This window comes from Phocoena sinus, chromosome 3 (assembly GCF_008692025.1).
Source record: "Phocoena sinus isolate mPhoSin1 chromosome 3, mPhoSin1.pri, whole genome shotgun sequence".
Taxonomy (NCBI): domain Eukaryota; kingdom Metazoa; phylum Chordata; class Mammalia; order Artiodactyla; family Phocoenidae; genus Phocoena; species Phocoena sinus.
The window spans coordinates 164,599,180-164,613,103 of record NC_045765.1 but is presented as its reverse complement, the minus strand read 5'-3'; the positions used below and the strand labels follow the sequence as shown (position 1 = coordinate 164,613,103).

At 42.5% G+C, this 13,924-nt stretch overlaps 1 protein-coding gene across 2 annotated transcripts in view; it reads right to left on the bottom strand.

Moving 5' to 3' along the window:
* CTNND2 (catenin delta 2) overlaps positions 1-13,924 on the bottom strand; it is a 944,584-nt gene that overhangs the window by 248,638 nt on the left and 682,022 nt on the right. For both annotated transcript variants that reach the window (XM_032628308.1, XM_032628309.1), the window contains one exon: positions 5,640-5,772. In XM_032628308.1, the coding sequence (XP_032484199.1) occupies positions 5,640-5,772 (133 nt within the window). The remainder of the gene's footprint in view (positions 1-5,639; positions 5,773-13,924) is intronic.

Genomic DNA, 13,924 nt, shown 5'->3' with positions numbered 1-13,924 from the left:
ACTGTAGGAAGTAGGAATTTTTCTCTGACTCCACAAGGCTAGGTTTTAAAAGACTCCACAAGGCTAGGTTTCAAGACTCCACAAGGCTAGGTTTCAAGACTCCACAAGGCTAGGTTTTAAGCATTTTGCAAACAGACTCACGGGACATGGGGATTTGCTTTTCCATGGAGCTTATTTGCACAAGGTGTTATATTGCCCTGTTTACATGTTGTTCCTCCAGGGGGTTGTGGATCCCTTAAAGGTAGGATCTGTGTTATTAATATTTGATTCTCCTACTAACCCAGAACAGGCTGTCGATAAACTCTTCTTTCCACTAGAACTGGAAATTCCATTTCTTTAAAAACAAGAAATGTTTTATTGGAGTTAGGATGATGATAATTGGGGAGAGTATCGTTGGGAGTTAGCAAAATAAAATCAGTGTTGGTTTCTTAGAGAAAATGTTCTTGTCTTCAGATTGCATACGTTCACTGTCTAAGATCTTCAAATACTTGGGTTACACATTTGATGGCTGAAGACAATTTTTCACATACAAAGAGGCCATCAGGCCAAAATCTAAATTAAATCAGTGGTGGCCACCAGCCATTCATCCATTACAGAGACATGGATATAAGTCCTTCTCACGTGTAACATCATACAATAAAGTCTGAGTTTTTACAAAGGCACATTATTTAAGTGAATGGTCTTATGTTTAAAAAATACATTTTAAAATTATAAAAATTTTTAGATTTAATTGTATTAAACTTTTATTAATTTAATTTATTAATTTATAAATGAAATAAAGTATTCAAACATTTAAAATTAATCCCTTCTTGTCACATAAAAGATGTGCAAATACCTTTTTATCTCTAGACAACATACTGCTTTGAATGCCACCATGTAGCACACCCATGGATACATATACCCCTGTCTGTGTATGCCTGCCCGTTGTGAACTGGGGGTGCCCACCTGCCTACTCTATTTATGCATGAGAAGAAATGGGGGAAAACACAGGAGGGAGGAGTGTAAATAATCCAAATCATTATAACTCATGAGAGGCACTTAGTATTATCCCTAAATCAATGGGATGTCCTTAATGTTCTTAACTGATGAAGGTTCCCGGAAGAATGAAAAAGGATTTTTGAAAAACCATTAAAAAATTATCAACATTTAGGCACCTCCTAAAAGATGCTATAGTACATACACATGAGCAGGTTTTCATGTCTAAAACTACCTAGATTATCTAAAGCTCATTCTATTATGACATTCCCGACAATTTAGGAGGCAGCGTGCCTGGCAGACATAGTTCAAATATTACTGACAGCCATCCACGCCAATCACACCTCTGCTCTTTAAAGCTGGCGGACCCGCCTACATCTTAGCTACTCGTCAGCCCACGGAAATGAGCTGCACCAGATGAGCTGTGGGGTGTTTGCTACAATGCCTGGATCTTCTGCTTCCACTGTCCTCCTTCCCCCCGCCTCTTTTGTTTTCCTCAACTGCTTTTCTTCTGATCTTATCTCAGTCTGACTTTAAACTCTTGTTTGCACGACACCCTCCTATCCCAATTTTTGGACACTTGCTGGTCTTCAAAGTATTTCCTAACTGAATGTTGTGCCCCGGGTCAGGGCACCCAGTGGATTGCAGACTCTCCCATAGTCACTGGTGGTTGCTGAACTAACCACACCCATCCTTCGCCCCTCATTTCCACCTCCCTGCTGGGAGGGAACCAGGAGAATGCCTAAAATCCAAGTTCACTAGACCAGTAGGAGAAGTTAGGGACATGGTTTCTGTCTGCTGATTTATGGAAGTGAATTCTCAACTTTGTACCTATGAGATCCAGCATCATTTTGAACAAAACTTAATTTCTTGGCTTCATTCTATGAAAACTGTACTGTAATAAGGAATGAGAAAGCCATGATTTATGACCCTCCACGTACAGGAGATTTAATTCTGCCTTTTGCTCAGCAGGCTATCCATTGTGTGGACAAAGTCAATACCAATAATGAAATGTAGATGGAAGGGCTAAATCAATTCAATAAAACGCAATAGAAAGACTAGAAGACTGAGCAAATTTGGAAAGTATTTGGACAATAGGTAATTACAAAAATCAATGCCCGTATATGAAGAGATGATAGGCAGCCATCCATCACAAAGGGAGAACCATTAATGATGGTTTGGGCTTGAGTTAGAATGAGAGAACAAAATAGGTCTGTGCAAAGTCCCTACACATCTGTGTATCTGTGTGTGTGTGTGTGTGTATACACAAGCACACACGTGGGCTCCCAGTGTGACTGAAGGAGAGACGAAGAGAAACTCCAGATGGCTCACTCTGCATTTTATGTAGGCCTCCTACATTTGCCCGGTTCCTTTGGCTCACTTTTACTAACTTTGATCTCATTTTGTCAACATGACATCAGGCTGTGCCCTACCTACCTTTCCCTTCCTTGTCATCACAGCCTCCCAGGTACCCGGGGGACATTATCATGAGGTCCTGTCTGCGTCCGGAGCCTTTAGAAGGTGGAGGAGAGGAATAAATTCCACATGAACCACAGCTCTAAGGACCAGCTGTCGGGAAAGGTGATACAGGCAACATTGGGGGGCACCCACAGCAAAATTAAAAAGTGATCACACATACACCAAGACATATACATACACACATAAGATAAAATAGTAACTTAAGTGTCTTAACTGTGTTCCTGGCCAAAAAAGAATATGAATAACTGAGTACGTCACCACTTAGCAGTTTGCATCCATTAAGTCATTTAGTCCCTACAGAGACTCTACAGGGGAGGTATCAACATCTCTATTTTAAAGATAAGAGTCAACAATCAGTTTGTTCAAGGAGACACAGCTGGTGAGTAGGGAAGCAGTGTGGGAAGATGTATCTCTCTGACACTGATGTGTGTGCTGGTCACCCCTTCCCTCAGACCACGTTTTGTCTCCCACAGGGCATGGGGATGCTTCTGATGTGGCCATACACAAGTCCGTAGTCAGTTAGCTGTTGGGTGCCATTGCTATGGAGAGGCTTCAAGGCCAGTCATGGATCACATAGACAGAGGCAGCGACTTTGAACTTGCCCAGTCACGGCATCTGACTGTGTTGTTTCATGTTTGGCCCCTGACAGATCTTTCTCTTCTGCCCACAGCTGAGCAAGCTGATAACAAAGCTCTCATGCCTCTTCCTTTGGCACCAGTAGGAGGTTCAAACCATGCAAGTCCCTGTCTGCACGTACGAACCCCACCCTGGTACAGCCCATAACCACTGCCAAATCCCTGAGCCATTCTTCTTCCCTGTGCTCTCCAGCCAAGTTCAGCCCCTTATGGGAGCCGCCCTGCTCACCCTCATAAGCCTCATTATGTGAGTAACACACCTTTTCACACCCTCGTGGGGTGTGTGCAGTGTCCTCAGTCTTGACATCAGAACCAAATCTGGGGGAGGAGTCCTGCTGTTGGGGGGTAGCCACACCACTCCTGAATCAACTTTATGCCAGTCATGGGATGAAACACTTTCATGGTCTTTAGAGAAACCCCCAAAGGCATCATCTTCCAAAAATGATGGTACGTTACCCCTTAATCAGAAATCTATCCTTCATTTGGAATGGCTACTTTGTTTTTTTACTAAAGGCAGAGAATAATTACAATAATTACTATTTGGGACAGGAGCCACATAACTTTATTCTTAGATCATTTTAAGAGTATTTTTTGACACCTGAAGGTTATCTTAGATGAACAATCATTTCTTTGATCTCAGCCTTGGCGCTACTGATATTTGGGTCTGGACAATTCCTCGTTAGAGAGGCTGCCCCGTGTATTACAGAATGTCCTGCAGCATCCTTCGTAACCGAGCAGGACCCTATGGGGCCTTCCCAGGACAGACGCTCTGTGTTGTCCACCTGTCTCTTGTCTATAGAAAAACTTTAGCCAAAGAATAAATTGAATCAGAGAAGTGAGAAAATGCAGAAAGAGAGGGAAACAGTCAAGCAAGACAAAGTAATAATAGTTCGGCCATTAAAGCCGAAGACCTTTAGTTCCTCCCCAAGGGCTACAGGTAATACGCTGAGCCATATTCTTTGAGCTGATTTGTAGATACTGAAGCACCCACCTGGCGGAAGAAGTTAACTACATGATGGCCAGACTGAAGCCGTGACATAAGCTGCTCCATCTCGCACAACTCCAAGAACTGGCCTCAAGGACATGGGAATAAGCCGACCCTGGAACTGAAGCCTAACTGTGCTTAAAACAATCCAGATGACCCTGATCAGACCATGGCGTGACCAGTTTCGAGATGACCGTCAGAGCTGCCTGTGCTGTTCTGCACGTAGCCACGTCCGCCACCTGTACACCCCTGAAACCCCCCTTTCAAAGCTCTTGCCCCCTGAGCAGCAGTTGGTAGTTGCTTCTTGGACACAGGTCCACCTTCTCCCCAGGTTGCTAGCCTCCTGAATAAAGCAATCTTTCCTTTCCTACCAACGCTTGTCTCTCAAGTACCAGCTTTTGAGCGGTGAGCGTCTGAACCTGAGTTGGGTTAAAACCCTGACTGCTACCCACTAGATGCTGAAGGCTCCACCACAACCTTCTTCAGTTCTGACGACCAAAGATACCTCCAGATGTTGTCAAGTGTCCCTCGGGAGGCAAAATCACACCTGGTTGAGAACCACTGCCCTATATTCTTTCCATAAAGAAATATGACTGTTCTAGTAAGAATAAGCATGGATCAAGCCCTCCATAGTCCCAGGGAAAGAGAGACAGGAAAAAAAAAAAAAAAAAGAAAAGCTGCTAGGCTATATACATCTCAATGCAAGCAAGCAAAATCTATAATAAATTGCAATTATATCTTCAAATCTCTTCTTTCCACTCTTAAACTAATTTAGACTCATCCTCAAAATTGCTTACATGCTATGGAGATGACTCTTCGTAGCTTATAAAATCTCTTCTAAAAATTTGATTACTCAGCTGCTCATATGCAAACGCTTTGTCCCTTGTCTAAAAAATCAGAGTTAGCTGTGCTGACCACTGTGATTTTCCAGAAATATCACACACCACAAGTTATGCACTTTAAAGTATTCCAAAAACTTAGAGCATGTTAACAATTGTTTACATGCTGGACACAGATAGTAGTCTCTTTAACAGAACACATGTATCTGTATGATATCCACTGGCATCTTTGTAAATGGCTCAGAATGCTTGGTTATAACACAAAGCTGGTTTATTGCCTAAAGTTCCCACCTTACCAATGAGTTTTCCAGAAAGGACAGAGGATACCATGTACTGATGTGGTAATCTTGCTGTAATTTGACGAGACAACAAAGATGCTTTGTATTTCTTTAGGATTTAGAAGCAGAGATGACTCCAGAGATGGAATTGGGAAGAAAAAGGCAAATCACACCAAAAGTATAGCATTTCATAATCTTGCCTCTGTGATACTAGCATATATCCTTGGTCCTCTATTCCTTCAGTATTCAAATATAAAAAAGAAGAATGTATACATAGGCATGCTAAATACTTAGATGAAAAGTGCTATGCTTCAGTCATAAATGTGGATCTAAGTTTTGATAACATAACTTTAAGTTTCGTGTTTCTCTTTCTCTTTCAACATTACTCTGAACACCTAAGAGGTGATGAATCTGACACCAGTCATTTGCGATTCCAAGTAGTGCTTACCTCGGCTTTAATTTTATTGTCTCCAAAGCAGAGGTGCTGTAAATAGGCTGCAGCATTAGACTGGACCGAAGGAAACTGATGTTGCAACATCTGAATCACTTCAGGCAGTTCCGGGTCTCTCCATCCAAATTCTCTGAACAAAAGGAAGGCAGGAGAACATGAGAGGGAAATCCTGCAATACTGTTAGCCTATGGGTAACTCACTTATGTAACGCCTATGAGAGTTTACACGGGAATATTTCACAACTGATTGTTCTGGTTTCCTTGCCCATGCACCAACTTAAAAAAGGATTTGAAAAGATTTCCTTGAGTAAATGGTTTGTAAGTATATACATGTGTACATATACATATATAATCTTAAATGTATCAACTGAAGTTACACGTTTATGAAGATTGAAAAAAATGACTTAAAATGGCACATGATTTTATTAATATAGACATGTTTCATTTAGGCTTCAGTAGATAATTTATAAGATCACATTTATTTTCTAATATGTTATTTCAACAGTCTTGTTCAGGTACAGCATTTAGTTAAATTATCAGACAAGAGAAAATATAACTGGATGGGTCCAATCTAAAATGTCACGATAGCAGTTAATGCCATCTTTGTTATATTTATAATTATTATTGTTATTATCATAACACAACAATTTTCTAGGGATAAAAATATTGTAACAAGAAGCCTTTATAGGGCTTCCCTGGCGGCACAGTGGTTAAGAATCTGCCTGCCAATGCAGGGGACATGGTTTGAGCCCTTGTCCGGGAAGATCTCACATGCCGTGGAGCAACTAAGCCCGTGAGCCACAGCTACTGAGCCCATGTGTTACAACTACTGAGGCTGTGAGCCACAACTACTGAGCCTGCACTCTAGAGCCCGGGAACCACAACTACTGAAGCGAGCGGGTCTAGAGCCCATGCACCGCAACAAGAGAAGCCACCTCAGTGAGAAGCCCACGCACTGCAACGAAGAGTAGCCCCCGCTCGCCGCAACTAGAGAAAGCCCGCACATAGCAACGAAGACCCAACGCAGCCAAAAATAAAATAACTTAAAAATAAATAAATACATTTGTAAAAAAAACGAAGAAGGCTTTATAAAAGGAAATTATTTATTTAAAGAGTTAGGTTTATTCAAACAATGTTAATAAACCTTATGTATGGTGCATTCTTTTCCTGTATCCTCCTGTTTACATCTGAGCTACTCCAAGAAGCTGGCTGTTTATTTAACTTTAAGAAATATGCCCCAGGATACTTAAATCCATTCTAAAACACAAAGTTAACTGTACCATTATGCAAATGAATATTCTTTCGTGAAATCGATCAGCTCAACCAGTCAGAGCATGGAGCTAACAGGGCCGGATGTATGGGCTCCATTCTTCCATCAGGGAGTCAATTTTTAACAGAGACATAAAAAAGCAACCTCTGAGACCACAGATAAAACCCTGACCCCACGAGCCACAAAAGGGTACTATTTCTCCGAAGGCCAGGCTGGAAGAGAGACAGCTTTGCAGCAATCACTTGACTCCTGGAAAAACAACTCAAAAGCATACATCCTATTGATGTTGTCACCAGGTCAGTGTTGTCACCTCAGAAGAGGAGTCATGAAAAATGGGACAGAGACGGAGCAGACAAAGGTTAAAAGTTTCCTCATAGATTCTAACCTGTTCTCTTCATCTTTTCTTTATCACGACTGGTAGAGGTTGTCAAGCAAACCGTGAAGCATGTTGGTGCCTCCTTACAGCTACTAAAGACAATGTGGAATAGGGTTCCTTTCGAATTGGCTCAGTTTTTATGGGAAAGATAAAGCATTCAATTTAATGCGCAGTAAGTACCTAATAAATTTACCTAAAATCTTAGGCAGACACCCATTTTCAAATGGGCATATAGTACAGGAGCACCTTTGCCACAAAACATACTTAAGTGGTTGCTGATAATGGACAAACTATCGGATTTTTTTTTGGCTAGGTGATCACAGTAGAAAAAAATTATGGATGAAAACACAGGAAGCCTGTTTTTCTTTTTAATTTCATTTCCTTCCGTTGCATGATCCTAAACTACCTCAATGTGCAACATCCAGAAAGCACAGTCTTTGTTCTTATAATAGCAGCCTCTTAAAACTATATCCTTTGTTCAGGTTAAATCAAAATCTACAGAACACCTGTAAATTAAATTTAGAAGTATCATGTAAAGACACTGGATGGCTAAGATGAATTCAGGTAAGCCCGTGCTATTGGAAAGTGATTAGTAAAGAATTCATTTCAGCCTATTTTATTAACCAGATGGGAATTGCTCTATTAGGCTTATACAGCATAGATCAAGAACGTCTTTGAACAAGAGCTCTGGAGGAACAGTCTTAGGGGCTCTGCACACACGCAAACACACGGCCTTGCTTGTGTCGATGCATGCACGCACAGACGCACACGTGAGAGTGCATGTGTACGCACACATGCACATACACGTGCACACACATGCACACGCGCACACACATGCACACGCACGCGCACAGCCCAAAATCAACAGAAGGAGGAAAATTCCAAAGAGTCATCCAAGTCTCTTTTTCTAGAAAAGCTTTGTGTTACCTAGATGAGATTCTGCTCGGATTTTGTGCTACCTATGTGCTTCTAGGGAAGAGCTAGAGGAAATAAAATGTCTATCTTATTTGGGCCAGAATTCAGTACAAGGCATGGATTCTTTACATGAGGTCTTTTTTTTTTTTTTCAATTGAAGTATAGTTGATTTACAGTGTTGTTTCACATGTACAGCAAAGTGATTCAGATATATATGTGTGTGTGTGTGTGTGTGTGTGTGTGTATTCTTTTTCAGGTTCTTTTCCCATATAATTATTACAAAACATTGGGTATAGTTCCCTGTGCCATACCGTAGGTCCTTGTTGGTTATCCTTCACACGAGGTCTTAATCCTTAAGAACAAACAGTGCTCACAAGACAAAAAAAAAGTTCTGGAAGAGACAAAACCAGCAGAAGAACAGCACGAGGGAAGATATGGGGCCATAGGAGGGGTTGACAGATTTGGGAAAGGTGTGCATTCAGCCGGGCTGGCTGTGGGACAGGAGGCCATTGGGGGCGCGGGGGCGCTGCCTGGGAATTGCGGGGCGGGTGGTGGAGATGAAGCTGGAAAGCAAGGTTAGCATGAGATCACGTAGAGCCTTTCACTCAGATACGAAAAGTCTGGGCCTGGTCTGCGGTCAGTACTGTGACAAAGAAATCTAAGGAAATTTAGATATGTTTAGGCTTATAGAACAGATAAAAAAATAATCTTAAGTAATACTGCGAGTACAAACCAAAAGTCGGTTGCCAAGGTTCCCCGTTCACATGCTTTCACACTTTAATCCTTAACTAGCCTTATGTAGTTTCCTTTCATTTCATGCAGGAGAAAATTTAGACTTAGAGATGTTCATGAACTTAAGTGGTGGGGCGGAAATAAAACTCTAGCTTTCTGCTTTCAAATAGATAAATTTAACCGTCTAACAATGATGCCTGCTGTAATCACTGGCTTGAAGTAATGTCTAAAACAGAAATAATGTCTAAAACAGTGAATTATTTTAGACAGTCTCTAAAACATAAACATGTTTAAAGCCGTGTCCCTAGGGGACATCTGACGATGCCAGAAGACAGTTTTGGTTGTCACAACTGGAAGATGCTACTGGCATCCGGGGAGCAGAGGCCAGGGATACTGCTCAACGTGCTACAATGCAGATACAATCCCCCACGACAAAGAACTGTCTGTCCCAAAATATCATTAGAGCCAGGATTGAGATACCCTGGTCTAAACATGGACTGTATTTGACCATTTTTGTTGAGTAAGCATGTTATGAATCTTTTACTCCGTGATTACTGTAGCAGAGCTGGCACAGGATTTGGCATCAGGATAATTAGGAAAGAGTTCAGAACCTGAGCATCTGGCTTTCTCCCTTCTAGACTATAAATACAGGAGAGTCCCTCAGTGCTTGCTGGTCTTGGTTTCCATGGATCAAATACAGAGAATAATACCATCTATTTCATGGGACTTCTTTTTAAAAGCCACCATAAAATAATCTATATGAAAGTGAAAGTGCTTGGTAAGCTATTAAAAGCTAGATATATACTACTAATTGTTACTCTAAGACTGTTATAAGGGTATATATATATATATATATATATATATATATATGTATATTTTAAAAATTTATATCATACCCATTTAATTAAAAAAAATAACCTTTTACTGTTGTGTATTCATTTGGACATTAGACTCACTTGAAGGAATATAAGTGTAAGAAGAGATACTACTGTAGCCTGTAGTAAAAACTGTGCATTAAAACGTGCCATTTTGAAATGATTTTTCCCCCATCTCCCTTCAGAGGCAGAGTCCTAGGAAGGGCAAAGTGTTCTGGATACAGTCGGAGTTGGCTCAGATGCTGTTCCTCTGTGAGCATTCCTCCTGTCTGTGTCTTGTTTGCTGCTGAATCTCCCCTGGCTGGCATGCGAGGTCTGCTCTGAGTAAATGTCCATGGAGTCCATCCGTTATACTGAGATAATAATTTCTACCTTAGAGTGTTGTTGGGATGAGTAGAAGTAATATATAGGAACCCCTTAGAGCAATGTCTGGCACACAGTGTGGACCCTCAAGAAATGTCAGGTATTGCATATAACTAGATGAAGAAGAGAAGAATGAAAAATAAGAACCATCTACAATTTTCTACAGAAGCCCAGCTCATAACTCTCATTTGTTACTGGGCTTCACTTGAGAAATGTTCATGGAACTGGAGAATATGCAAATGTAACCTTTCTCCATTAAAACTTGTCACACAGACCGACAATATTGTGACTAAACCGTCACTCTTATAAGGACTCTCTGAGTTGTTAAAATTACAAGGCGCTTAGCACGGAGCTAAATAGCAAACAGTTTGAAATTTGTTACTGTGTTAGGCTGCCGATGAAACAGAGCCGATGTACTGTCACAACATTTTTATCAAGTTGACTTCCATGTCGAAAAGAGCCCCAGGGCAATCAGAGTCTTCAGAAATTCAAACTGTGATTTTTCAGCAAAGCTTTATGTCGGAGGGAGAGAGTTCACTTTTGACTGCAAGGTCAATAAACTACATTGGTAGCGGGGCTGTAGGGACATTATTTAAGGGTATGAAAATCTCAACCGTTTATAATCTTTTGAACTCTAGCTAAAAGTTTTAAAGACCATATTGGCTTTAACTTTTCCATCCAGAGCCAATGAGATGAGGTGTTTTATTTTTTGATTTGGTCTTGTTGAAATGATGGGGTTAAGGGGATGCAGAGACAGTGGTCACAAGAATAAGTTAGGTGGAAAGATTTTTATTTTTTCTTTAAATGGAGATGTTTTCATGCTTGTTGACAGATAAGAACTTATCCAATGATAAACACATGGAAGCACGAATGTCTTAATTCTCATCCCTGAACAGTTTGCCGCCAAAACAAAAAGCTGCCCTTTATATGGTTAATCACATTTAAAAAACGCATCTTTGCTTTTATATAAATGGTAGAACTGGAATTATGACTGCCTAGAAAGCAAACACAATTGCCATAGTTTGTAGAAAGCAGTATCTCTCTCCAAGCTCTACATTTTGAGAAACCAGCAGCGTTAATTCACTCAACCATCGTTTCTCGACCTGTCTCTGGATGGGGCAACCGTACTACTCCTTGTAGACACGTTTAGCTCCCGGGAAACTAGAAACTGGGAACCCGAAGCCAGCAGTTCTTCCCTATTGTCAGTGACTTTTTTCTCATCTAAAATCTGTATTATTAATTATATCCTCTCTTTTCAAGAAATATTGAAGCAACTCAGACGAATCACCTATGAGGATGTGATGAAACAGGAATGAAAAATCAAACACATGAAAGAGAGAGACTGCAAATGCGATGAGCAAAAGGCCAGCATGCTTGCTTAACTTGTTGCAGATTTGACTCTTCCTTTACAAACTGCTCTGCTGTCAGAAGAGAAACTCACAGAGGAGAGAAGGGGCCGTCCCTGTTAGGTGAAAGGACACAATCCCCACCACTTCATGCACTGGGAAACCAGGAGGAAAGAATCTGGGATCTCTCTACGTGCCCCGCTATTTGTGGCAGGTCTCTGGTTAGGGTACTGGGGTAGAGACTGAATCATGCTCCAAAGGTGTCCAGGTCTTAATCCTTGGAACATGTTCATGTCACCTTACATGGCAAAACAAACTGCACAGAGAATCAGAAGGTAACAGACCACTGAAGTAAGATGACACGCTGCTGCTTCTGAGAACACAGGAAGGGGCCAGGAGCCAAGGAATGCAAGGGATGCGGCACTTGAAGCTGGAAAAGGCAAGGAGAAGGATTTTGCCCAGAACCTCTGGAAGCAGCATGGCCTTGCGGACACCTTATTTACGGGCCAGTACACCTGATTTCAGACTTCTGGCCTTCAGAACCATAAGGGAAGAAACGTGTTTTTTTACATCACTGACTGTGTTCATTTGTGTATCAGATGCAGAGGCCCATCTGACCCCAGGATATGGCCCTCCTAAGCCTAGAAGAGACCACCCCATTGGAGTGACTCCAAGGGTGTAGCGGGAGCTGTCTGGAGTATCCTAAGAGGCACCACCTCCAATTCACGCCTCTGCGAGTCCTCCCTGGCTTCTGATTATCAGGCAGACGCCTCTATTAATTTACCCTGAATTCCCAACCACCTCCTGTTTATCTATTCGGAACTGCAATTTCTCTGACCCTCAGCTGCCTGGCTGCCTGCTTCACCTTGGGATTCAGCCATGAACCCCTCCCTCCTCCGGCCAACGTTCACTGAGTGGCCACTGAGGATGCAGTAGTGGACGCGGCAAAAGTTCCTGTCCTTGGGGAACCTTCTAATCGTAACTGCCAATTAATTCCTGAAAGGGCAAAATATATTATTTGCCAGATAGTGATAAGTGTGTATTGGGTTGAATAGTGTTCCCCCCCCACCCCGCCCCACAATTCAAGTCCACTCGGAACCTCAGAATGTAACTTTATTTGAAACAGGGTCTTTGCAAATGTAATTCAGGACCAAGATGGGCTCTCACTGGATTAGGATGGGCCCTAAATCCAATGGCAGTGTGCTTATAAGAGACAGAAAGGACACACAGAGACAGAGAGAGGAGGTGACGTGAAGATGGAAGCAGAGATGGCAGGGACGTAGCTACAAGCCCAGGGATGCCAAGGATTTCCTGCAACTGCCAGAAGGAGAGAGGCATGGAGTGGTTTCTGCTTCGGAGCCTCTAGACAGAACCAACCCTGCCAACACCTTGATTTGGGGCTTCTGATCTCCCGAACTCTTACAGTATAATTTCTGCTGTTTTCAGCCACCTAGTTTGTGGTACTTTGTTATGGCAGCCACAGGAAACTGATACAAGCGTGATGGGAAGAATAAAGCAGAGCAGACATAGGCCAGATGTGTGTGTGTGTGTGTGTGTGTGTGTGTGTGTGTGTGTGTGTGTGTCCGTTGACACTGCAAATACAGTGGCTGTGGAAGACCTTCCCGAGAAGGTGACCTGGGGCACAGACCTACAGGTGCTGCCGGGTGGAAGGGACGTTCCGAAAGGGAGAACGGTCACAAGACACTGAGGCAGGGGCATGCTTGGCATGTCAGACAAGAGGTGAGAAGGCCAGCGAGTGAAGTGGAGCAAGTCTTGGGGACCATGTTGAGAGAGGCAATGGGGTGCAGATTACACAGCATTTGTCAGCCTCAGTGGGCCGTTGGCTTCTTCTCCGACAGATCTGGGAGCCATCCGAATGTCGTGATCTGGTTCATATTTTTAGAGGATCACTCTGTCGGTAGTTGCAAGGATGTATGCATCTGTCAAAACTCATAAGCTACAGGCCTAAAATGGCATGTCTATTGTCTATACCTTGATAACACTGTTGTACCTTGATAACGCTGGGTCTACAGAGGGGATCCCTCTGGCTGTGGGGTTGAGAACAGACTGTGGGGGGCCGGATGGATGCCAAAGAGATGCCCAGTGAATCCCTCCCGTAAGCCCCCTCTCCTTCTCCCATCTGCTGGTCCCCATGAACTGGCGACCCCTGTTGCCTCACATCTCAGGCCCAGCCTGGAGCCGGTGGGGTGGACTGGTTAGGCTAGGACCCCCTTTTGAGGACTGGTGTCTATTATTTCAGAATAAGCAGGAGCAGTTTCAACTAGCAAGTTTTCTACCGGGCTGAACTGCAGAGAGACAAACAGTAAAATAACGGGAAAATCGGTTATTTCTGAACCATTACGGATACTGGGCACCTTAAGTAAATCTTAGCCCAACAGTAGCCTT